The following is a 26,173-nucleotide window of genomic DNA, read 5'->3' as shown; positions in this document are numbered from 1 at the left end:
AGATGAGAGAGAGAGAGAGAGAGAGAGAGAGAGAGAGAGAGTGAAGGACAAGTTGTGACAAAACAAACAGGTAGCTAATCATAAAACATGAGGAGTGATGGAGAGATGGTGAATCTCCTCCAGTGCTGACACACCACTGGAAACCCTTTATCAGTGATGATCATCATGCTTCCTGATAGTCACTTATGCACTGGAGGGAAGGGACTCTGGAGTACAAGTGTAGCCTACAGCAGCCTGCTATCTATACAGTCACATGGCAGCAGAAATGCCAAGGTCATGGCTTCAGCTCCATGGACTGATAACATGCCTTTTGTTTCTGTAATGCATGTCACTGGAAGGTATCCTCTAAATGTTAACGGAAAAATAATGTTTGCCTTGGGTGATGAGAGAAATCTTGACATCAACAAGTTTATTTCGCTGTGTTTTCTTACACAGCATGCTGACTGTGGTGCAGCATACGTATTTACCAGACCGTTAGCTGGAGTGTAATCCTTTAGTGTGGTTCATGGATTCGTTAGAGTGTATAAATGGAACAAAAAACCAGAATAGCACTGAAGAAGGGAATTAGTTTAGAAGCCAATGCATTGAGTTCACAGACAGACAGACAGACAGACAGACAGACAGACAGACAGACAGACAGACAGACAGACAGACAGACAGACAGACAGACAGAGAGACAGAGAGACAGACAGACAGACAGACAGACAGAATCACACACACCTCTGGGAGTGATTGGAGAGTTGCTGCCAGAGTTGTTGAGACTGAATTCAGCAGAGCTGGGGCGGTAGCCTGTAAGGAGGGGGAGGACAGAGACAGAGGGAGGAAGGACGAAAACAAAGGATTAAAGGACAGAGAGAAGGCTTCAGGAGAGCTGCAGAGAGGCTGACAGGCAGCTAAGGCTTCAAGCAGAAACCAGTGAAGACGAGGGCTCTCAGGGGGAGAGGACACAATAGCGTAGACCCTCCGTGTCATCGATCCCATAGAGCTCTTACCTACGTTACCATGGAGACCACCACCATAGCCGGCGTCAGGGGACAGCAGGCGCAAGTCGTCATCAGAGTTCAAGCCTGAGGAAGGAGAGAGAGAGAGAGAGAGAGAGACAGAGAGAGAGTTAGACAACAAAAAGGGGAAGAGATTTTTTTTTTTTTTATCTGTACAGACATACTGGAGGGAAGTTTCAGAGTGTGATTTTTTCAATTTCAGTCATGGAAATCCCTTTCACCGAAACAACAGCATTCTGACGCATCGATCCCTCATTTCCTCCTCGAAATCGAGAATTTCTGCTGACTGCAATAGAGTCATCTCTGAAGCACATGAGAAATCTGCCATGGTCACTATAACACTGACAGATAAGCTTCCTCAACACAAGCCCTTCAGAGAGCTAGAGGAGTGAGAGGAAACCCTTCAGACGGCCCTGACACATCTTATTTAGAACTGTTCTCAGACCAGCAGAAAGCCCGGTCTGTGTGACTGATTTGGGCAGAGCTGACACCATTACCAGGATAGACAGCGAGCTGCAACATGCGTAGCCTTAAGCCACAGCTCTCTTCCGGAGCGTGTTTATGTATCTGCTTCTGCTGAAAATCTTTTGTTTGTGAAGGGTAGACAATGTTTCTAGAAACTGTAAATAAACGTTCAATTAGACGGAGACGCTGATTATTTCGTCCAGGGGAAGTTAAATGAGGTTTTCCACGAAGCGGAAAGCCTGGGATGATCCAGGAGGGGTCACGCCTACATGTTTGTGGTTTATGCTTGGTCAAGCCATATGTGTTGCAATACAGTCAAGAAAACATTCCCACAAGGTTTTGTATTGCTTCACATTATGTAAGAGACCCAAAGCGGAGGTCTACACATCTCTCCATATACTAGAGAAGGTGAAAGCAACCTTTTTTTCACTGCAAATCATGTCTAGCCATTTGTAGGGCAGATATCTTATCACTGCATAGATTGCGAGTCTGAGCAAGTCATGCACCTTTTGAAGATGTTTATCAGTTAGACATTTCTGGTAAAAAATGTATTCTGACGTCAGTGCTGACATTGCATGTGCTTTTGGGTGGGGAATAATTATTTATGCTGATGTGTTTAGGTGTTCAATCTCTGAAAGAGAGAGAGAGAGAGAGAGAGAGAGAGAGAGAGAGAGAGAGTGTGTGTGTGTGTCTCTCTGTCTGTCTGCAGATGATGTGTTCACCTTCCAAGCGGACAGATTTATGTGTATGCATATCACTGAAACAATTAGAGTGTGTGTGTGTGTGTGTGTGAGAGAGAGAGAGAGAGAGAGAGAGAGAGAGTGTGTGCGTGTGTGTGTGCAGGTGTGTGTGTTCCACATGCATTCATTAGTCTAATGGACGGTAGAGCCGTCTCCCGGCTCATCTCTGACGCCTCACCTCTTGGCCTTCTGCTGGCCCTGGGGTCAGCGGTGTGGTTGATGGGGGTGGAACAGCCGGGACCTCCGCCCATCTCCCCGCCCTGCCGGCGCCTGAGCGGCAGCTCCTCGTGGCCGTTCACGCTCTCGTTACTGCCCCCTGGTGTCCGGTAGATGTCCCTGCCCCGCAACGCCACGCCGTCGGCGTACGCTAGAGAAGACGAAGAAGAAGAAGAAACGGAAAATCAGTCACTGACCATCTTCATTTAACGATGGGTTAATGAGGTAACGAGGGCAAAGGGCGCCGGCATCGACACGGGCACAGGTGGGCAGGGCACAGAGACAGCGGGCCTGGAGGGTAAGAGCGTGGTATTTTGGCGTGGCATGGCGTCGCAGCGGGCACAGACGTGCGGGTGAGAGTGAGAGGATTAGAGCAAAAAAAAGGGCAGCCACACGTGTGGGTTAGTGCAACACGACAGACAACAACAAGCATTCAGAGAGAAGACAGGCTTTGCACGAGGCCTGGAAGGGCCACTGATAAGATCACACTCATTAAAGTCTCCTGAGGAGAACGTTCGTACAAATGAGGCTGACTGCAGAGAATGTTACGTAACATCTCCACAATACGTGCAGGAGAAGAGAGAACCCCCCCAGAAATAGCTGCGCTGTTCTCTTTACCAATTACAGAATAACAATGACAACAATGTGCAGTGTTATTGATGCATGGGTAATGGGTCATGTTCACGTTTCACAGTAACCTTATTGTGACCGTGCTTAGAGCTTATTAGTCCTTTGGATAAGCCATCACACACGGTCACACACACACTAACATTTTACACCAACGTTCCTTTTACGAAACGTTTATCTCTTGGTCTCTGACACTGTCTCAAGTCACACAGCGCAAACACCTTTGTCTCTCTGCTGGTGGAGTTATCGGCGGTTCTTTAAACGGATCTATTCCTGGCTGAGCGAGCGGGCGCGCACACACACACACACACACACACACACCCACAGTTGACAGAGTCGTGGCCCCGGCCCGAGCACCAGCTCCAACCCTGGAGGGCCGGGGGGAGATGGTCCAGTTTCCAGGCTCGCTTGGCTCTGGACTTGTCTGCCACTGAAGCATGGCATTGGGCAGTGGTGCGGAGAGCAGTACCACTAACACTAAGACTACTGAGAAAACCGGCAGTGAGTATTAAAGAAGTGTGTGTGTGTGTGGGGGGGGGTTAGGTTGTCAGGAAGTGGAGGGGTGGGGGGGCTGAGAGTTGCTAAGAAACAAATCAATGTCCCTCCATCTTCGTGTTTGTCCTGGTAAGACCAGACAGCTCGGGATGCGGGAAGCACTCTAGCCTGATTAACGAGCGCTCAGGAGAGCTCCAAGGGTGTCCACGGGAGGGCCCGGAGTGTGTGTGTGTGTGGGCGGGAGAGTGAAGAGTGGAGAAAAGAGGAGAGGAATGTGAAAAGATGATGTGGGAGGAGGACTGTATTAGGTGATAAAGGAATGAGTGAGGTGCTACCCAGAGATGGAGGGAGTCATAGAATTGGAAATGAGTCAGGTCCAACCCTTGCAAGCGTAAAGACTTCGTATCAACTGTATTTTCTTCTCCGTTTTATGACTTGAACGTGAAAAAAACTATCAAATTGTCTGACATGATGTACTATCTCCTACCCAAGCTCCTGGTATGACTAAATTAAATGGCATTTTTCTACAACATTTAAAAAGAGTTTACTGAATTCCATGATTTCTGCAGGCCTGGATTTCACAATTCCATCACTTTTCCAGGTTTTCCATGACCATTAATCTCACTGAAGTTGTGATGTATATGAACCTAACCTAGCTCCTTTTTTTAAAGCATTTTTCTTAAGTATTCAGTAACTTGAATTTCCCCTTAAGGGATCAATAAAGTATCTATCTATCTATCTAATTAATTATCTAATAAGCATCACAATGCAAACCATCATTACATGTATGCTAACAAAATTAGTCTACTAACTGCATGCTTACCATCTGTATAGGTAGTATGCTTTAAAGACTGTTAGCGAGGAAGGCACCAGCAACAGGCTGGGAAGGCAACAACAACATCTCTGTTTAGAAGCAAGACACTCCATAAATCTCCCCCCCCCCCCCCCCACACACACACACACACACACACACACACACACACATACACACACACACACACACACACACACACACACACACACACACACACACACACACACACACACACACACACACGTGTGTGTATCCGTCTGAGTGCAAGGCACTGTGATTAAGTTGTTGGCTCTCAGCATCCTTCCTCCAAGCGAGCGAATGAGATTTCTATTGACTGAGGAGATGAAATGCTTGAAGGAGCCTGCAGCCTTGGACACACACACTCAGCCGCCGCCGCCGCTTTTGAACCCAGTCAAGCACACTCCACTGCACTCGACATCTGCGCTTTAACACACAGCCGAAAAACACACACCTCCGCTGGCCGACACACAGGTACACACGTTGCTGTGAGGGGCACACACACGCAGGTTCAAGCAAAATGTTGAGGAACACAGGCACGCACGCACGCAAGCACACACACACACACACACACACACACATCCATCTTCACATGCAGCAGTGAAGAACAAATACAGACACACACGCACAGAGGGGCCAACACTGTGATGATGTACACAGACACACACATACAGGCCCCTCACATAATCCTGTGAGGAACACACACACACACACACACACACACACACACACACACACACAGACTGCAGTGGCTGACAGTGGCCCTGTTTGGGTGAGACAGAAGCGGGCAGAGGAACCAGGGCTGACCGAGTTACTTACTGCACACTATAGTCTGTGGCTCGTCCAGAGTTGGGTTTGAGACTGACCAAAAGAGGTCACTCTAACAGTACCCAAGAGGTCAGAAAGGGCCTCCCAAGGACTGAGTTACAGATATGTGTGTGTAGGTGTCCATGTTTGTGTGTGTGTGTGTGTGTGTGTGTGTGTGTGTGTGTGTGTGTGTGTTTTTGGTTGGGCGGGCGAGGGGGGGGGGGGGGGGGCTCTACATTGTGAGCTTTATACATAAATCAAATAAGTGAAGTCACATTAAGACCTTCACCTGTATGTGTGTGTGAATGTAAGTGCGGCACTGCTGGTTATAGGGACATTCTACAACTGCGTGCCAAGAATTTGTTGAGCTTCCTTCAAATGTGTGAAATGTACTGGGGAGTTCATCTTGTGCTTGCACAGTACATACATAGATGGACTCCACCGTCTGCCTAAACTCTACCGACCGGCAGAATGGCGGTGGGCTGAAACAGAGGTGAGGTGTTAGGAGTTAAATAGTGACGGGGTCTAGATGGACAGAGATGGACATGACTAGTAAGGGGGTTGGTGGTGGTGATGAAGATGATGATGGTGGTGGTGGTGGTGAAGATGATTTGGGTCAGAACTGTTCGAAGGACGAGACGGGCTCTCCGGGCGGGCTGACCGGCAGGAGGTCGGAGGAGGACCAGAAGCGGAGGCGTCTGGACAGTGTGTGGCGGGAGGTGGTGGGGGTCCGGGGCGGCTTTTGGATTTTGTCCTGGCTCTTGCTCCGCAGGAAGCAGAACCGCTTGGGTGCTAGAGGAGGGGGGGGGGCACCAGCGGAGTACGGACAGGGTTAATATGGACAGAATGTGATGAGAGAAAGAGAGAGAAAGAGAAAAGGAGGGATGAATGAGAAAAAAGAAAGACTTCTATCAGAGGGGAAAAAAAAGGTTAGATCAGTTTTTTACAAAGAGGAAATTGTTCAAAACCTGAAGAGAGAATTGATTATAGGCATGCAATAATTCTAGTCCAGAAAGATATACTCTTGAGGAAAATATACAGTAACGTTGCAGATTAGTGAAAGTAAAGGCTCCAAGCTTGGAGTGGAATGTTTGGCGGGAGACCATCACCATGAGGAGATAAGGGAATCAGCATAAAGCCAGTCTGCCCCCCAGTGGTCAATGCTGAGGCCTACATGACATGTGCAACAGCTGGGATCCTTCTATAGAATACAATACCCAATACATCACACCACAGGGCTAATGAGCCAATATCAGTCTCACAGGCAATGGGAATTGATCCGTCTCTTGCTCCTTCTAACACACACACTTACACACACAAGTCTGCCTCATAATGATCCACATGATCCTCACACTACCACACACCAAACGGATTGTCTCTCTATCCATCACACACCCAAAAACACGCTTTCACACACACTTTCGTCGCACACACATGCACGCTCACACATGCTGTCTCACACACACTCACACTTGTCACACACGCCCCCTCACACACATTCTCTCTCTCACACACACACACTATCTCATACACACACACACACACACACACACACACACACACAGGACACTGGAGCCTACCTTTGCTGGGGTGTGACTGCGTGAGAACAGGGGACTGAAGGTGGTTCTCCTCAGGGGAGCGGCTGCCGGCCGAGTCCAGGCTGAGGCGCGACATGCGCGGGGGCAGCGGAGGGGGCGGCAGGGGCGGAGGGCCGTCCGGGCAGTCGGGCAGCAGGGGAGGGGGGTCGGGCAGGGGGATGTCGGGGGGGCAGCGGGCTCGGTCCCGCTCACGGGGGCTCTCCTTCTTAGGCTTGATGAGTTTGGCCAGAGCCTTCGCACCAGCCCAGTGGTTACGTCTGAAGAGTTTTACACACACACACAGGGAGAGAGAGAGACACACACACACACACACACACACACACACACACACACACACACACACACACACATAGGTTAGGACTGCTCAGTAGATCCATTGGATATGCATGTATTGCTTCACCTTCTGAATATAAGGTGCAAAAGAGACAGTCCTCCTCGGTTCTCACTTTTTGGGTGTGGGGTCATAAAACTTGTACTGGTCCATGATCTTCTCCTCCAGCTTCTCCTTCTGACGCCGCAACGAGTTCAACTTATCACTGGAGGAGACACACACAAGTTCAACTTATCTCTAGAGGATAGACACACAAGTTCAACTTATCTCTAGAAGAGAGACACACAAGTTCAACTTATCTCTAGCAGAGAGACACACAAGTTCAACTTATTACTGGAAGAGAGAAGTGAAACATCGTCAACATACTCATGCAAAGTTGTGTTGAGGTTGAGTTACTTTAAACTTCAATACCATATATAGAAATCACTCTCTACAAAACACACACACACACACACACACAAACACACACACAAACACACACACAAACACACACACACTCACATGTACTGCTTCTGCTCCTCGTGGTAGAGCTCCTTGCTCTCCATGGTGCGCTCCAGCAGGGTCTGGTTCTGCTGACTCAGCATCTGGATCTGACTGAGCAGGTGGTGGTTCTCCTCCTCCAGGTTCCCCTTCAGACGCGTCAGCAGCTAGCAGGGAGGGAGACGAGAGGGGAGAGGGGGAAAAAAGAGGGGAAGAGAGGGAGAGAGAAGAATAGGAGAGGGAGGAGAAGAGGAAAGAAAGAGTGTTTCAGTTATAGGGTTATAATATTGTGTTGCATTTTCAGCATTTTTTAAATGCAATATCAAATGCAATTTCAAGGCGGCCGGTTTGAAGTGGGATGAAAATGTGTCCATCTAGCTGCTGACAGTGCAAATCTTTTGTGTTGACAGAACAGTCTGATACAGTTTTTTGTACCTCTGCCAAGAAAGTTGTGATTTCATGACTACCCCTTTCTTTTGGTTGAAAGGTTGGTTTGTTTGCTTGTTAGCAGGATTACAACATGGAGTGCCATTCTAGTTTTCTTTTAAGTATATTTTTGGGATTGTTATGCGTTTAATGAGACAGAAGAGTTCGACAGGAAGTGAGTGGGAGAGCATGGTGCAGGTGCCCCAGCCAGTTGCGCCATTCTAGTTTTAAAATGTATTTCCCATTGTGTAGTTTGTAAACAATGAAAAATAGTAGTTTATAGTTTCCATTGAGTAGTGTGCATCAAAATTACATTCTGAATATGTTTCAGCTTAATATGCTTTATATGGGAGTGTTTCTTCTCCGCTTCCAACTCCTCCATCGGCCTCCCCCTGCTCTCCTACCTCACAGTGGTTGTCCAGCTTGGTCATGGAGATGTCCAGGCCCTGGTGCTGCTCCTTGAGCTGGTCGAAGCGCGCCTGCCAGCGGTTCAGCTCCAGCTGGGCCGAGTTCAGCGTGGTCTTCAGCTCCTTCGTCTGCACCTGCAGCCCGTCGTACTCCTGACGCAGCTGCACGTGGCTCTGAGACAGTCTGCAATCACACACACACACACACACACACACACACACACACACACGATTAATATTCAACCTAACCTACACCTTTATACATGGCTAAACTGTTTTCCAATATTAAAGGTGCAACATGTAAGAATGGCCCCTAGTGGTTAAAATGGATATTACAGTCCAAAATCTAAACATTTGAGGACATCAAGTAGGCTAATATGGCGAAGGTTTAACTGATACTACATTGGCAGAGGGTGGCGCAGCAAGACAAGATACAAACTCAAAACAAACAGTATTTGCAGGATGCAAATGAAAGTTTGAATTGTGAATATCCTGGCTGTACCATTGCCTCATTGTTATTTGAAAATATCATGTTTCTGTAATCTCTGATGGCATATCATGATAATTGTATTACATAACCAATATAAGAGTTATAAGGCTTCACTTTGGTGTCCTACTTCTACATCTACCTGACATTATCACACAGCTACGCTTATTATACACTAGAGGGCGCCATGTACATACTGATCACATGCGAAACAACAACAGAGAGAGCACATGCTCTGGACATCTTGATACCTTTGAAACATTGGAAACATAAAAGCCTTCATAAATAAAGTTTTAAGTGGATAGCATAACTAACAGATGATAGTATAACTAATGTGTGAGTTCAATAGTGACACATGTGTGTGTGTGAGTAAGCAGGGCTTCTCACTGGTCCATCTCGTCTCTCAGGCTGTGGTTCTCGGCCAGGATTAGAGTGTTCTTCTGGATCTCCTTCTGCAGACTCTCCCTCTCTCTCAGCAGGTTGGCCTCCAGAGCCTCCATGCCATCCTTCTGCTTCAGCAGCAGCTTGTACCTGCACACACACACACACACACTCAGTCATGGGAATCCCCTAAAGAGGTATTTCAATTTGATTACTACCCCCCCCCCCCCCCCCCCCTCCAGACATCACCAAGCTATGTTAACTAGACATAGATGCACATTGATCTTCACACACACACCCCTCCCCCACAGGAACTGACTATAGTGTTAGTGTCACTGTTGTTGGTAGGGCTAAAAACAGGCTGATTAAATATTGAATGTTTGTATGTCGTTGGGTGCCTCGCTCTCTCTCCCTCTCTCTCTCTCTCTCTCTGTGTGTGTGTGTGTGTGTGTGTGTGACATGTGGTGTGCGTCCTCTCCACAGCCCAGGCCACAGACGGGCGGATGATATTACAGCTGATTGGGCATCTGACAGCCGCCAGCTCTAATCCCTCAGCTGAGGCCCCAGTGGGGCCCCCTCTCCATTATACATGAGGCAGAGAGACAGGGACGGGGACGGGGACTGGGGAGAGGGGGGGGAGGGGGTCAGGGAAGGAGAGAGTGGGAGAAAGACAGCAAGGTGGGGAGTGAGTGAGTGAGAGGTAGAGAGATTCAAATAAGAGAGAGAGGGAGAGAAAAAGAAAGAAAGAAAGAAAGAAAGAGGGAAAGAAAGTCTGTGTGTAAGAGAGAGAGAGTGAGGAAGTGTGTGTGAGAGAGAGAGAGAGAGGGTGAAAAGTGGAAGGGAGGGGGAGAGTGGGAGGGTCAGAAGGAGAGGGAGGAGGGGAGAGGGGAGAAAGAGGAGGGGGGGGCTGACTTGAGGGAGGAGGACAGTGAGGAGGGGGGGGAGGACAACAGAGGGCACATGGACAAGCAAAAGAAAAGAGAAGGGAGGACAGTAGAGAGGAGGAGAAAAAGGGAGGGCAAGATGGAGAGCACTGGCGTGAGGGAGGAATCATGAGAGGAGAGAGGGAGAGAGAGAGAGAGAGAGAGAAAGAGAGAGAAAGAGAGAGAAAGAGAGAGAGATTTCTATGCAGCATTGGTTCCACTCATCTGTAGTGTTTCCACGCCACCACGGTGGACAATAGGCCAAACTTTCCAGTGGAAAAAGGGTGTGAGCAGGAGTTAATTTATGGATGCTGCCCGTTAACTGGGCTGCAGAGATGAACAACAGGCAGCAGATTCAAAACAAAAGCACAGCCTGGGGAACTAGTGCAGGTCACATTGAAAACAGCTTCGTTTTCCACCATAATGAACCTACTGAAAAGTGAGTGAATTCAGAGACTGCGTACCGTCTCGCCTTCAGTACGTGTAGAGTTGATTCTATGCTCCATGAGTCACATGGCATTACTTTATAGACACAGTGTATCTGCCCAATAAGGCAGCACTGCCAGAAGAACACGCCTTTCGTCCACATTTTAAAATAATTCCGTCCACACGCATAAGAACGAAAATGATGTTGGCCAATGAAATGCCTGATAAATTCAAATAAAAGCAGAGAGCATCAAGTTCTAAGCCCAACACTCCTTTCTCCTCAGAGCAACACAAACGCTGACACCACAGTTTCTTCACCTCGGTCGAAGTTTGACCAAATCACCGTTTTCAGTGACTTAAAGTGGAGTTTTAGAAAAAGCTACGGATTTAGAAATCCCCCCCTGGTTTGTGTGGACGAGGAATCAATACTCCACTCCAGCAGTAAACTGGAGGGAGGAGGAGAGAGGGGGGGGCAGGATCAAAGGGCTGCCCCTGAGCTCTCTCTTCATCTGAGGGAGGGTGCTCTCTGCTGCAGCCCCACTTCAGATGAGAGGATCAAGAAGCGGGAGTGGTTCACACTCCCACCGGAGCCTCATTCAGATCGACCCCCTCGCCATCCCGTTAAACCCAAGACCATCCCCTAAGGGGTGGCAGACGTGGAGCATGTCTGTCTATCCACCTGGGCCATCTGTAAAAGTCTGTCTTCATCTGTTGGCGTGCGAGGAAGGGGGAGTGTGCGTGGCCCAAGAGTGATATGTAAAAGACATCAGAGTATGAGTGTGCTTCCTGCTGCAGTTTCCTGTTCCTGCGTTTGCATAGCTTTGTTCTTCATACGCACCGGTAGGCTCGTTGTTATTCGGCGCACAACCTCAAGTCCCCCCCCCCCCGCACCCCCCTTGGCTGCATGTGTGAAAGTGTGTTTAGTGCATGTCTGTGGTTTTGAATGTGCATGAATGATTGAGGAAGAACGCGAGTGAGGGTTAAGCGTGTTTGAGTCGAATGGCACACTCTAGGGTCAAAGGTCACAGGTTACAGTCTTCTTGCTTTACCACTTTTGCTGGCTACCTTAGTGTGTGTGTGTGTTAGTGTGCTAGCTCACTTGCTCTCCAGGTTACAGTGTGTGTGTGTGTATGTGTGAGTGTGTGTGTGTTAGCGTGCTAGCTCACTTGCTCTCCAGGTTACAGTGTGTGTGTGTGTGTATGTGTGAGTGTGTGTGTGTTAGCGTGCTAGCTCACTTGCTCTCCAGGTTGCGGTGCGAGTGTCTGTGTTCGTGTCTGTTAAAGTTAGCGTGCTAGCTCACTTGCTCTCCAGGTTGCGGCGCGAGTGTCTGTGTTCGTGTCTGTTAACGTTAGCGTGCTAGCTCACTTGCTCTCCAGGCTGCGGTGCTCCTGCTCTAGGGCGCGCTGGCTGGCCTTGAGCGCGGTGTGCTGCACAATGTGCGCCTCGTAATCGGCCGCCTGCCGCTCGTGCAGCCCCAGCAGACGCTCGTGCTCCCGCAGCGCCCCCTCCTGGGCGGCACGCGCCTCGTCGCGCTCCCGCTGCAGGCCCTCGGCGTCGCCCTCTAGAGTCTGCACCTGGCCCTGCAGCGTGGCATTCTGGGCCATCAGAGAGGCACTCTGGGAACTGAGCGTGGAGTTCTCCACCTACAGAACCAGCACGAGGAAGAAATGTGAAATATTTCATGGAAAACCCCTACTTTAGTATGACTACAAGCTTTAAGATTTGGTGGTGTATAGCATGATTTATAGGTAAATTAGGATTTAGCATAGCATTATAGCATGTTTTAGTACATACAGTATACACATTTTGACTGTTTTGTTTAGAGACTAAACCTACAGTTATCCATTTGAAAGGAGACTATGTGGTGGTGGTGTGTAAAAGAGTGAGTATACATGTAGTCTGGCCATGTGTGAGAGTGTACGCGCACCTGTAGCTTGGCGGTTTGTGTGTGTAGTGCAGTATTGTGTTCCTGTAGAGCGGCGGCTTGTCTCTGTAGTGCCAGCGTCTGTGCGTTCAGCTGGGAATTCTGGGATTCCAGCGTGCGCTGCTGCTCCTTCTGGAGATGCTTCTCAGTTTGCAGAGCGGCATTCTGGGTAGAAAGACGAAATCAAACACAAGATCAGACCGTGTAGAAATCAGTGATACAATGTACCTCAAAAAGCAATCAAATGGCATCACGTTATGTGTTTATATGATTTGTTTTAACACAGGTATTCGCAGCATGTCAGACAGATCAAGTCTTGCTTGTGCTAAAACCCTGTGCTTAAAACTATGGCAGCAAAAAATTGAAATGGTTTCCCAAACGAGGGAGTAATGACCTCTACCAGAACTTGCAAGTTATAATTCAGTCCATCTTTGAAGTCCTTTTTCAAAGAACTTCCATCAAAAAGAGGCTAGACTGCCCCGCCATGTGCTATTGTAATCAGGAATATTCTAGAAGATGACCTACATTCTTCTCCACATCGATCAGCCGGTCCTTCAGTTTGAGGAGCTCGGCGGTGGCCTCCCTGTGCTCCGTCTCCCATTTCTCCTTTCCCGCTCGGACTGCCACCTGGCCCGATGCATTCTGGGAACTCTGGGTGTGGGCTGCCTCCTCTTCCTGCCTCTGCCGCAAGGCCTCCAGGGTCTTTTTCACCTGATGGGGAAGAGGCACAATAGGGGATATACCCATCAGTACCACAAGCCTGAACAATGGACATGGGAGGCATAAATACATTTATGTGTATGCATTTGCAAGTCTGCACACACACATACCTGTATACAAACACACACATACACACACATGCACACACTCACAAATGCATACATACATACATACATACATACATACATACATACATCACACATCACATTTGCACAAATGCATACATACACGTCACACATCATACATACGTGAGTGTGTGCATGTGTGTGTATGTGTGTGTGTGTGTGTGTGTGTGTGTGTGTGTACCCGCATACCGTGCTAAGCTCTGTGCGCAGCTGCAGGTTGAGGTTGCCAGACTCCTCCAGACGAGACTCCAGGCCTTGGATCTTCTCCTCCCGGAGCTCCAGAGTCTTCTTCAGCGTCGACTCGATCTTCGACTCCAGGATCTTGTACTTACTGGCGGCACAAAAGCACACACACTGGACTTCATCCTCATGGACTTAATATGTCCTCATGGACTTTTTATTACCTCATCAACTTTATCTCTGTGTAATCGGTCTGCCCAAGTTTGATGGTTGAACTTAATGGGACAATATACTTTTCACGTGGTTAAACTCATAACTATTTCCTCTCCTGCGTTCCTCTCGAGTTAGCCAGAGTGTTGGAATCAAGCCAGATATTCTACAAGTGGACAGACAAATACATATCTTCAGCATCTTCTCTTGTGGGCTCAACTATAAAGATTTATATTTACTAGGAACACTTTCCCTTTCAGCTGTTGGCCTACAAACCTGAAATGTTGGCCTTGTCTACCACTTGGCTCAGTAATCAAGCTAGATATGAGCTCCAGGTGTAGCTAAAACACAGACTGATGTGTCATGTCTGCCTTTACAGAGTTTTTTACATCCAAAACATCAAGCCATGTGTTGTCATGCGCCTAGAGCGATGGAAAGTCAGCACTGAAGTCCATCCAAGAGAAGAAACTCAATATTCCAACTTTCCTTCTCTCTCTTCTCCCCTCTCTCTTGTTCCCTCCCTCCCTTCTCTACATTCTTTTTTCCCCTCTCTCTCCCTTTGTTTCCCCACACACCCTTGGTCTTGCTCATACACACACACACACACACAAATCCATGACTTGGTGCCCCTGGAATGCGTTGTGTAGTAGTAAATTTCTCTGACTCTGGGCGATTAGGGGAAGAAAATAAAGGCTCTTGCGTTTCATTAAGCGCTAATAGTGGCGGAGGAATGTGTTGGGCTTCACCCAAGCGTGTTATCACTCCCGTGTGATCCTCAGCTCTCAGATCCTATTAACACTTCAGACCCGTGGGCAAGGTGGAGGAACCGGACAACTTAATCTCCCCCCCTAGAACTTAACTTTCACTGTTTCGCCTGAGAGGTGCCGTTTACACATCTCCACGGACCAGTCGTTCCGCTAGGAGTTTATTGTTCTCGACATGGCATGTTGAGTGGTTCTGGAAATCTGTCTAATTATATTCCGTCTCTTCTGTACTCATGGGGTCTTTTTTTAACGATTCTTGGCATCGAGAAAGGTGTAACTACGGAACATTCCAGAGCTTATTAAAGAGGGCACAGCACGCAAGCATGCATGTATGTGCACGAGGCTAGCCCTGATGTAATGACCACATAATGGACGTGAACAGGCCAGGATGAAATCCCTGACACACACACACACATACACACACACACACGTGATCACTCCACAGCAAAGCACAACACAGAAAGTGAGGAAGAGACTATCTGAGCGAGGGACAGAGATAAAGAATGGATATATAAAGAGAGCAAAAGTGACAGATAAACAGATTGTGACAATAAGGAAACAGAGCAAGAGATAGTGACACTAAAACTAAAGAGAAACTACATACGTCACCCAACACCACCTAGATACTCACCGACTGTCACGGTCAGAACGAGGCGTCCACAAAGACAGAAAAAAAGCACAAAGCATATCTTCACCAACAACTCGCACCCACACACACACGTCACAGACATCACATCCATCTCTCAACAGAGCCGTCAGAACAACCCCACTGTGGGCCATCCCTTCACAAGACGCTAATCTCTAGTCTCTAGTCTCCTCCATTAGCGGTTCACTCCCACACGCCCAGAAAACCACAAGAGCAATCCATTCAAGCACATCCTCCATTTCCCCCACGGTGACTCCAATGAGATTAAGCGCGCCAGGTCGGCGATGCAATAGCACTAGACAAAATGACACTCAACTGATTCTGAATTGTGGGAGAGAAACGTTCACACTTGTTCTTGCAGTTGTGGTGTCTAGTGTGTGTGTGTGTGTGTGTGTGTGTGTGTGTGTGTGTGTGTGTGTGTGTGTTAGTGTGTGTGTGTGTTAGTGTGTGTGTGTAACAGACAAGTGAGGTTGTCTAAGAGAGTGTGAAGGTGTGTGTGTGCGTAAGTACGAGGGAGTGTGAGCGTCAGCGTCTTTGTGAATAAAAGCGCAAGTTCAAGAATGAAAAGTGTGAGTGTGAATGAGTGCATGAATGTGTGCACGTAAGTGTGTGTTGTGTCAAGAGTGTTTCCCTACTTGTCTTCGCAGCTGTGCTCCTCCTGCAGCAGTCTCTCGCGGTTGAGGCCGATCTTCTCCAGCTCGTGGCTCAGCGTGTCCAGCTCGTTGCACTGCTGCTGCACCTTCAGCTTCTCGTTCACCAGATCCTGACCGACACACAACCGGACACACACGGTCAGAGAGCCAGTCCATGCACTTCACTCATACACACGCACACACACACGTCTGGTCCAGCATACCGACAAGGCACTGCAGGACAGCTCGCACAAGGTCATAAAAAGTTGTTTACTAGTTGTTTACTTGTGCACTAGCTTTCATGCCAACTGCACTCTTGAGGTGTCGGGGAGTGAGGTTTACTAACGTTCCACACGCACAGCTACGTTAGCTGGCATCTGTTACACTTAGGGTGCCTGGAAATCTGTCTAAATATATTCCGTCACGGCTAATACATTGATTTTGCAACATTTCTTCAGCTATGAGGTTAATACATGGGGGCATGTATTAAGTTAATATGGAATTAATATGGCTTTGTTTCTTTTAACCAGAGAGGGTTAAAGCGGAGCGAGAGGCGCAAACGTTCGATCATTTCCGCGTTCTGTCTTCGCAAAGGGGAGGGGGGCTAAATCCCCCTTTAAGCAGACCTGTTACATTCGAACTGAACTGCTTGCCAATCTGACAGAGATCGATATTCCACTGTGACGTCTTTGCAACACGCCTCTTTAAGCAGACAGGAACTGTTCGAATTTTAGTTCCATAGAGATGCATTACGTTGCTCCATCTTGTCAATAATTAAGGATCTTTGTTTTAACTCGCCCAAAACACTGCCCTGCGGCTTATACACAGTGTTTCTAATACACAGGAAATTGTTGCATGGTAACGTTACCTCTCGGAGCGTGGCCAGCGTCCTCTTGTCGATGGTGGCCTGCTTCTGCAGCTCCTTGCTGTCCCTCTCCAGCTCCTTGGCTCGGCTGGCCGTCTCCTTGAGCCGGCCCATCTCCTTGCCCATGGCGCCGCCCTCGCGCTCCAGCGCGGCCACGCGCTGACCGCTCTCGTCCAGCGCCGCCTCCTTGGCCTCCAGCTGCTGGCGGAGCCAGCGCGCCTCCCGCTCGGCCTGCTTGCGCTCCTTCTCGGCCTGGGCCAGCTCCTGCTCCAGGCCGCGCTTCTCCTTCTCCAGGGCCTGGGCGCGCCGGCCCGCCGGACGGGCCTCCTGCTCCAGCTCGCGCCGCAGCTGCGCCGACGTCTCCTCGGCCTGCTGGAGCTCGCGCTCCACGCCCTGCAGCTTGGTGGACGTGTTGTCCAGCGTCTGCTGCAGCCGCTGGGTCTCCTGGGTCAGGCTGTTGCAGCTCAGCTCCAGACGCTCAGACCTGCAGACAGGGAGTGGGGTGGAGGGGGAAGGGGCATTAAACAAATTGAATGCATAAAACATTATGCTATAGAAAGAGGTTAATCATTTATTTGAGGGGCACCACAGGGACATAAATAAACTGATAAGGTTTGATCATGGAGGATCACAGAGGATTGTGGTCTATATACTGTGACAAAATTATCTTTGACAAAAGGTCATTATTATCAATGCATACAAGAAAAATATATTTATAAATACTAAATATTTATGTCACACATTCCACACAAAAAAATAGGCTTCATGCACTCTGAACACACATACAACTGAGCAAAGCTGTTACAAATTACACCAGCCACATGAACTCGACATCATTTAAACCCATAAATAAACCAACAACCCCCATAAATAAACCACCAACCCCCTCCACTTGACCCTTGACCTCTGACCCCCACCTCTTGGCCTGCGTGCGCAGCTCCTCCAGCGTCCTCCGGGTGTCCTCGCGCTCCCTCTCCAGCTCCTCGTACTCCTGCTGGAGCTGGGCGAGGCGCGCCGACGCGGGCTTGAGCGCCTCCAGCTGCCGGCGGAGCTCCAGGTTCTCCTGGTCCAGCTGCCGCTGCTCCGTCTCCAGCGTGGCCAGCCGCAGCGCCGCGTTCTGGGCCGTGTCGGCCAGCTTCTTCAGCCGCCGGTTGTCCTGCTCCAGCGTGGCGTTCTCCCGCTCCAGCGTCTCGGCGCGCTCGCACGTGATCTTTAGCGAGGCCACCTGAGGGAGAGGTGAGAGGTGTGTGGTTGGTTGGGATCTACCAAGTTCACTTTGCTCGTGGTTTGAGTGCCACAAAGCCCGTCTGACTACCCCTAGCTTAGAGCCCCTCTGAGTGGACCTTGAAGCTAGCTGAAGCTAGCTGGTAGCAACTATAGAGCAGTTACAAGACACATTACAAGTTCTTTGGTTCTCATGTATATCCAACATGAGGTCCTCCAATTAAAACTGTGATTCCCAAAATTCCTTATACTGGACATGTTAGGACATATGCCACACTGGACAATCACCCTCATTCCCTCAGGCACAATACACACACATATCGCTTGAAGTCGCCTTCAGACATGAATACGCGTTATATAAACACAGTTTACTTGACTTGACACAGACAAGAGTCTCCCTTGTCCAGCCACCCTAATTAAGGTCCATTCCCCCCCACCGCTGCCCCCTGCGCTGACCTCTCTCTGCAGCTGCTCCCTGGCCCTCTCCACGCGGCTCATGTCCCTCTCCAGCTCGTCGCAGCGCTCGGCGCGCTCCCGCAGCGTCTCCAGCTCCTTGGCGGCCTGCCGCTGCTCCGTCTCCAGGCGCGCCAGCCGCCCGCCCGTCTCCGAGATGCTCTGGTGGAGCGCCCGGTTCTCCGTCTCCACCTCGCGCACGCGCGCCTCGCTGTCCGCCTGCGCCCGCCGCCGCAGCGAGCTCACCGCCTCGCTCAGGTGCTGCTTCTCCTGCTCCAGCTCAGACAGCTGACGTAAACAAATAAATAAATAAGCAAAAAGAACAAATAACCAAGTAAGCAAACAAACAAACAAAACACACAAATTAGTCGTTATAATCAATGTTAATATTCAAGTCATTTTTGTTGGATATTACTTCGAGAAACTCAAACATCTGACCAATAAACAAACAAATGAAGATACCAGATATCATTACAATCAACACTATAAGCCGGTGTTCTTGGACTAACATTTGAAAGTCCCACATATTGTATTAAATCTAATAGGACCTTATGATAATCTATGACTGAGTGTGAGGAGTTGGTTAGTGTATGGTGTGAGAGCAGACCTGCTTGTCCTTGTCTGCCTGCAGGCTCTCCATGGCCTTCTCCAGCTTCTGCTTGTCCTTCAGCAGATCCTCGCTCAGACTCTCCATGTCCTGGTTGGTCTGCTTCTCCTGGTCCATCAGCGACTGCAGACGCTCCAGCTGAGATGGACAGACGGACACAGAGTTGCTTTAGGAAAACAGTTCAATCACTATCCAACAACAATATCCAATAATACATTTAAAAAGACCAGAAGATTAGATGGGATAACAAGTGGCGATGAGTGAATAGCATATGGTCAATATGTCAAAATGAAATGCTTTGCCTATATGACTTAAGAGCCACTGTGATAATGTGTCCGTGCAGATGGAGAGACTCAGGTCGAGAGATGTCAAGTAGAAGAAAACTTCTTTTTTTTATTAAGCTACCGGTAGGTTAGACATTAGACATAAACAAAAAGAAAACACTGATCAAACGAAAAACACAAACATGGGACAATGCCCACTAAAGCTATAGGCCCTTTACGTACCCATACTCTGACCGAGACAATGTGCCCTCTCACGGCAGAGGCCCATCTCCCGAATGAAGCGCCCAATACTCTTATATGCTATTGGCGCGGACCAAACACAGCAAATAAACAATCAGCGCAATAACGTATCCTCTTAGGCTAGATACTACACAAGCGCAATACATCACTTGACCACATTCCTGTGCAATCTTAACTACATGGCTAAAGTCCCCCAAAATAACAAATAAAACAAAACTACAGAAACACCCCTGTCTCTATGAGCGCTTCCCTTATGGGAGCGCGCCCCGTCCCTTTAACTGGGTCTCACCTCCGACACTCTTGTCGCACCCCGGAAGACAGGTAGACCTCAGGTAAGGTGAACAACATGCCATACAAAGACACACAATACACAGACAAACATTGGCACAGTCGCAGCGGTTTCTGCGCGCATGAAACCCGCCACAACTACCCCGACATTATGCCTTGCATCAGCCGCTATAGCCATGTTAAGCGCACGGCCTAACCAATATTCCTTCGCATTGTACCACGACATAATACATAGTTATTCCATATTTTCCTACATATGCATTACATCATTTATTTCATTTCTCCTGTATGTGTATACTAATGTCTGCGTTCAAGTGCAAACTCGGTCCCCATTGTTCTTACTGGCGGGAATGCGCCCGCTTGCGTGACAGACGCGGTGCGCTCTGTCACATAACCCCCCACCTCAAGAGTCTTCGTCCCCGAAGACCCTAGACAGGTCGTCCGCAGTCACATTCTCGACCCCGGCCCTGTACCGCACCAAACCTGTACGGCTGCAGGAACAGGTATCCTAGAGTAACCCATGAGTTTGTGTCCATCCGATTGAGCCACTGACGGGCCCCTGTTGTTGCCGCTGGAGCAGTCACCGCTGCCGCAGCTTGAACCCCTGCTGTTGCCGCTGGAGCCGCTGTCTCCACCGCTGCTGCTAGTAGATGCTGCCGTTGGCCCCGCCGCTGCTGCTGCTGGAGTGGGCGCTGCCATCAGACCTGCCGCTGTTGCTGCTGGAGTAGGCGCTGCCATCAGACCTGCCGCTGCTGCTGCCGGAGTAGGCGCTGCCATCAGACCTGCCGCTGCTGCTGCCGGAGTAGGCGCTGCCATCAGACCTGCCGCTGCTGCTGCCGCCCTCTTTGTCGCTGGCCCTCCATCCCAACTCGGCATACCTAGCGCTGGACTTGGGCTCTGGACACTGGCGCCGACGTGGAGAGTCCTCCTCCTCTCTCCTGCTTTTCTCGCTGGCCTTCGCCTTGCAGGAGGGCGAATTGTTGAACGTTTCCCCCTCCTCGCCTTGCGTCTGGTCATTAGCGCGTATCGCCTCGGTCCCGTAGTCTTTCTTCTGGTGTGCTTTTGGACCCATACCTTGACATTTCCGCCTGGTCTTAGACACTTGTTGTTGTTGTTTTTCCGCTGCCACCAAATGTGATAATGTGTCCGTGCAGATGGAGAGACTCAGGTCGAGAGATGTCAAGTAGAAGAAAACTTCTTTTTTTTATTAAGCTACCGGTAGGTTAGACATTAGACATAAACAAAAAGAAAACACTGATCAAACGAAAAACACAAACATGGGACAATGCCCACTAAAGCTATAGGCCCTTTACGTACCCATACTCTGACCGAGACAATGTGCCCTCTCACGGCAGAGGCCCATCTCCCGAATGAAGCGCCCAATACTCTTATATGCTATTGGCGCGGACCAAACACAGCAAATAAACAATCAGCGCAATAACGTATCCTCTTAGGCTAGATACTACACAAGCGCAATACATCACTTGACCACATTCCTGTGCAATCTTAACTACATGGCTAAAGTCCCCCAAAATAACAAATAAAACAAAACTACAGAAACACCCCTGTCTCTATGAGCGCTTCCCTTATGGGAGCGCGCCCCGTCCCTTTAACTGGGTCTCACCTCCGACACTCTTGTCGCACCCCGGAAGACAGGTAGACCTCAGGTAAGGTGAACAACATGCCATACACAGACAAACATTGGCACAGTCGCAGCGGTTTCTGCGCGCACGAAACCCGCCACAACTACCCCGACATTATGCCTTGCATCAGCCGCTATAGCCATGTTAAGCGCACGGCCTAACCAATATTCCTTCGCATTGTACCACGACATAATACATAGTTATTCCATATTTTCCTACATATGCATTACATCATTTATTTCATTTCTCCTGTATGTGTATACTAATGTCTGCGTTCAAGTGCAAACTCGGTCCCCATTGTTCTTACTGGCGGGAATGCGCCCGCTTGCGTGACAGACGCGGTGCGCTCTGTCACAGCCACCAATGGGAATTCTTGGTCAAACCTTTGTTTGGTCATTTGACAAGTCTTTTAGAGACACAAAGACATACTTGATCAACACATCAACGCCTCCTTTGCATGAAACACGCATACAACTTCTTCACAGAACCTCAAAAGTGGTCCCTTTTCCACAGTTGCAGGGTGCTGCTGGCCTGGGTCCCAGTAGGAGTGTGTTGCGTTGGGCCTTACCTTCTTGCTGAGGCCCTGGTTCTCGCGCTCCAGCTCCTGGCTGTGCAGCTGGCTCTCCTCCAGGGCCAGGGCTCCCTGCCGCAGCTCCTGGATGGTGCTCTGCAGACCCTGGTTCTCCTTCTCCAGCTTCAGCAGACGGCTGGACGCCGACTCGTTCAGCTCCAGCACGAAAGACTTGCGTGCTGTAGAGAGAGAGATTAGAAGGAGAGAGAGAAAGTTTCAATTTGGGTTGAATTGAGAGGAAAGTGTAAGTGTTGGTGGGGTTATGGTGGAGATGGACGCAGAGGAAGCTGAAGAAATAAGGTCTGTGCTCTGGGCATCTGTACAGTGTGGTCCGACATGAGGGGATGACCATAGAGAATGTGTATATACGCCCAACAAACTGCTGCTCTACACTACTAAGACTACTGACCATTCATTCAGATCATAAAGAGCACAGCAGACTAAGAGGCTGTGGACGTGATAAGGGTTGGATGCTCTGACTTGACTAGACTAAATGGAGATAAGAGCTTAACTGAGGTAATGGTAGGTTTATTCATAATATCCACTGAAATGTAAAGCTGGAATGGTTGGCAAGTGTGTTTGCTTGTAAATGCCTGTAAATAGTTATCATAAGTCTTAGGTACAAAGTACAGTTTTACTGCACTGTGCCATACATTTGGGAGAAGTAAGTAGGTCAATAGCATAAGCTTCTTTCCATAGGAAGGCAAAGCAGTGTGTGTAGTGTTCATTGATATTTACTGGGACATGTGGCTGGTGACCAATCCATTCACATGTACAGTAACTACGGTTACCTTGGATATCGGCACAAGTATTGTATTTATTGCATGCATGAATTTGCATGCCATTCATCCATCCTTAAATGCAAGCGAGAGTGTGTGTGTGTGTGTGTGTGTGTGTGTGTGTGTGTGTGTGTGTGTGTGTGTGTGTGTGTGTGTGTGTGTGTACCCTCGTTGTTGTCGTTGTTCTTGGAGAGCTGCTCCAGTTCCCAGCCCAGGTGAACGGACTCGTTCATGCTCTGCTTCTGGGAGATCTCCAGCAGCATGTTCTCCTCCAGCAACTCCTCCAGACGTTTCTTATCCGTGTCCCGGTCCTGGACACACACACACACACACACACACACACACACACACACACACACACACACACTTTTAAAACATACAGCCATACCCACATGGATTCACTTCCCCGAACATCAAAGACTAGCTGCAATCATCCTAAAACCCAACCACCAGTGTTCCCAAAAAACCTGACCACAGGTCATGAACTCATGGCCTACTGAAATACACACACACAAACCACTCTAACAGATGAGTTCCTCTATGGATTGACCTGTGCTTTGCTGTTAAATCAATGCTTTCCTGTGAAATCTGAGAACGGAGGTCAATAGGCCCTTGTGGGCAGGTTTTAGTGTCACACAAGTAATCAGGAACATGGGTGCAGACACACACACACACACACACACACACACTTCTGGATGACCAACAACTTCATCATAGGACTAAAAGAACCCCATTACTGACTTTGGAAACTAATTTGGGGCTAGTCACAACACTTTATGCTTCTATTATCCTGACTTATTACAATGAGACTGGTACAGCTGTTCCTGGATCAGTAGAGTAGAGTAGAGCTCTCTGCAGTCACACACCATCTCTATGTCATGCAGTTTGGAGCGCAGCTGTAGGTTCTCCTTCTCCAGCTCATGCAGCTTGTCACAGCGCCCCCTAGCTGTGGACAGCTGCTCCTCCAGCAGGGACTTGGTCTCCATCAAGGTGATGTTGTCCTCCCTCAACTCCTATGGACAGAATGCAAGGAAGACAAATTGTCAGCAAAAGAAGGGGTTGGTGGGGGGTCAATGTGAGAGAGGTAATCGGGGAAGGGGACTCTTTCCAACACCCCTTGCAGGATCTATTAAATGGAGGAGTCCAGAGTATCTTATTGATCAGTCTCAGCATGCCAACCACTTCCTCAACTAATGCTGAGAGAGAGTCTCTGTTTTCGTACAGGAAGGGCATATGAACAAAGTTCAACTCTGTGCACTAAGGAGTGCTGTAGAAGAAGAGGGGGGAGTCATTCATCTCCAATCTACCAAAATGGCCAACCTTCAGTGGACGCCAATATGGAGTCATGTGATCCAGGGTGCTTTTAGTTTAGACACATCATTGAAGCATGGGTGGGGACACCAGGGCACGAACTCTCCAGATGAATACAGGGTGTGTGTTTGGGTTTGTTTCAAAACAAATACTCAAGTTCTATGCTCTGTGCCTACTACTGTGCACAAATACACAGGTGTCTTTTTCTAGGGTTATACGTGAGACTATGAGGCACACTTTGTCAACTTAACTGTATGATTGAAATATGGCTTAAGTATGTGGTGTGAAATGTTATCAGGCATATGGGTGGGCACCTCGACACGGGTCTTGTAGAAGTGGACATCGTGGAGCCTCTCTTTGCAGCGGGACAGCTCCGTCTCCAGACGGTCCACACGGCCTGCCCGCTCCCGCAACGCGTCCACCTCATCCCTGTACGCCCGCACGGAACGAGCCTCGGCCAGCAGCTGCACATTCTGTACACACACACACACACACACACACACACACACAATGTATTGGCAGATTGTTAATAATTTACTTGTCAATATTTATTGACAGGGTCACTGAAAGTCATACTAACATTGACCTATGTTTACCTAACAATCACTTCCATACTGACCAACAAACAGACAAACGCCATAAAATTATAATGATCTCACACCTAACCTCATCAAAACATACAAACCCATCTGGACATATGGATTTATGGTACACGCACATGTACAGGCAAAAATGTGGTACATGAGAAAGCAATGTGGCACGTGAGAAAGTAACAACGTAACATCCATGAGAACGATGTTTAATTTTTCACTTAAAAATATTTATATTTTGAAAAGTGACTGGCCTAAAGGACATTCATCTTAAACTAGTTCAGATGTCTCTCTGCCCTTTGGGAGTTCCCTAATGGAAGTTCATGGAGCTGAAACATTTATACTAAAACTTTGCACAGGGGAAGGGAAGGGAGCATAAATGTTTCAAAACATTTTTAGGGGGTTTAGAGATAAAACCCATGAATTTGGAACATTGAGGAAAGTTAGACCCACAGGGAGAGTGAGTCTCGGGTAACACACACACAGACACACACACACACACACACACTCTCACACCCACAAACCTCTTGCTTGAGTTTCTGCAGTTCCAAATCTAGTCTCTCCACTTCATTCTTGGTGTCCATAAGTTGCTCAGTCTTCTCCTCCCTGTATTGAACATACAAACTCATTTGAGCACACACTGGTATATCAAACATGGACAGCAGAAAAAAAACACAACGCATGTTTCTCATTAACTGAAGGATACATTCATCATTCCTTAACTGAAGGATACATTCATCATTCCTTACTTTATCAACCACAAGACCAACCAATTATTTTATGTTAAATAATAATAATATTATTAAATTATTAATAATTAAATAATATTATTTCATATTCTTTTTAACTGTAGAGCACAGTATGAACTCAAAATTGAGTCTGCAATAAATTGGGATTATCCTTTGGTTAAAAGCATCAGTCAGGCAGTCAGATAGAGAATATGCTTTGAGAATCCAGTAATCCTGTCCCCCTTTTCCCAGCCTCCTCCTGTGGGTACTCACAGCTCCTGTCGGTAGCGGCGCAGCTTGGCTTTGGTGTCGGCCAGCTCCACGGCCAGGTGCTGCCGCTCCTCTTTGGTCAGCGGGCCGACCGGCTGCCTCTCGGGGCTCAGGCTGCCCAGGTGACCGTTGTGGGGCTGCTGGGACTGCAGGTAGTCCCGCTCCTGGGTCAGCTCCACCACCAACTAGAAACAGAGAGAGAGAGAGAGAGAGAAATGGAGAGAAAGAGAAAGAGAAAGAAGAGAGAAAGAAGAGAGAAAGGGAGAGAAAGAGAAAGAGAAAGAAGAGAGAAAGGGAGAAGGAGAGAAGGCGAGATTCCAGATGAATGTCCAAACACAAGAGGTCATTCCAGGACGCTATCTGTTCTCACGGAGCACAAGCCCTCATCAAAACCTGATTCATATTACCAGGCCCTTCTCCATCCGTTCACTCCCATGGCTCCGAGCACGGAAAAGCCGTTCCCACTGTATTTCTAAA

At 48.6% G+C, this 26,173-nt stretch overlaps 1 protein-coding gene across 3 annotated transcripts in view; it reads right to left on the bottom strand.

Annotated features, from left to right (window-relative positions):
• The window catches only part of ccdc88c (coiled-coil domain containing 88C), a 60,222-nt gene that overhangs the window by 5,343 nt on the left and 28,706 nt on the right, over positions 1–26,173 (bottom strand). For 2 of the 3 annotated variants that reach the window (XM_062523651.1, XM_062523654.1), the window contains 23 exons: positions 25,700–25,881; positions 25,223–25,304; positions 24,423–24,581; positions 23,664–23,810; positions 22,964–23,108; positions 22,016–22,197; positions 18,993–19,130; positions 18,389–18,673; positions 17,626–17,933; positions 16,712–17,192; positions 15,847–15,974; positions 13,601–13,742; positions 13,092–13,277; positions 12,570–12,731; positions 12,008–12,285; positions 9,300–9,443; positions 8,423–8,609; positions 7,614–7,759; positions 7,228–7,317; positions 6,764–7,038; positions 2,385–2,573; positions 993–1,067; positions 721–789 (listed from right to left, as the gene is read on the bottom strand). In XM_062523651.1, the coding sequence (XP_062379635.1) occupies positions 721–789; positions 993–1,067; positions 2,385–2,573; positions 6,764–7,038; positions 7,228–7,317; positions 7,614–7,759; positions 8,423–8,609; positions 9,300–9,443; positions 12,008–12,285; positions 12,570–12,731; positions 13,092–13,277; positions 13,601–13,742; positions 15,847–15,974; positions 16,712–17,192; positions 17,626–17,933; positions 18,389–18,673; positions 18,993–19,130; positions 22,016–22,197; positions 22,964–23,108; positions 23,664–23,810; positions 24,423–24,581; positions 25,223–25,304; positions 25,700–25,881 (4,180 nt within the window). The remainder of the gene's footprint in view (positions 1–720; positions 790–992; positions 1,068–2,384; positions 2,574–6,763; positions 7,039–7,227; positions 7,318–7,613; positions 7,760–8,422; positions 8,610–9,299; positions 9,444–12,007; positions 12,286–12,569; positions 12,732–13,091; positions 13,278–13,600; positions 13,743–15,846; positions 15,975–16,711; positions 17,193–17,625; positions 17,934–18,388; positions 18,674–18,992; positions 19,131–22,015; positions 22,198–22,963; positions 23,109–23,663; positions 23,811–24,422; positions 24,582–25,222; positions 25,305–25,699; positions 25,882–26,173) is intronic. The other variant, XM_062523653.1, reaches the window with a different exon arrangement.

This window comes from Sardina pilchardus, chromosome 20 (assembly GCF_963854185.1).
Source record: "Sardina pilchardus chromosome 20, fSarPil1.1, whole genome shotgun sequence".
Classification (NCBI taxonomy): domain Eukaryota; kingdom Metazoa; phylum Chordata; class Actinopteri; order Clupeiformes; family Clupeidae; genus Sardina; species Sardina pilchardus.
The sequence above is the reverse complement of the archived record's forward strand: the minus strand, read 5'-3'. Positions and strand labels throughout refer to the sequence as shown.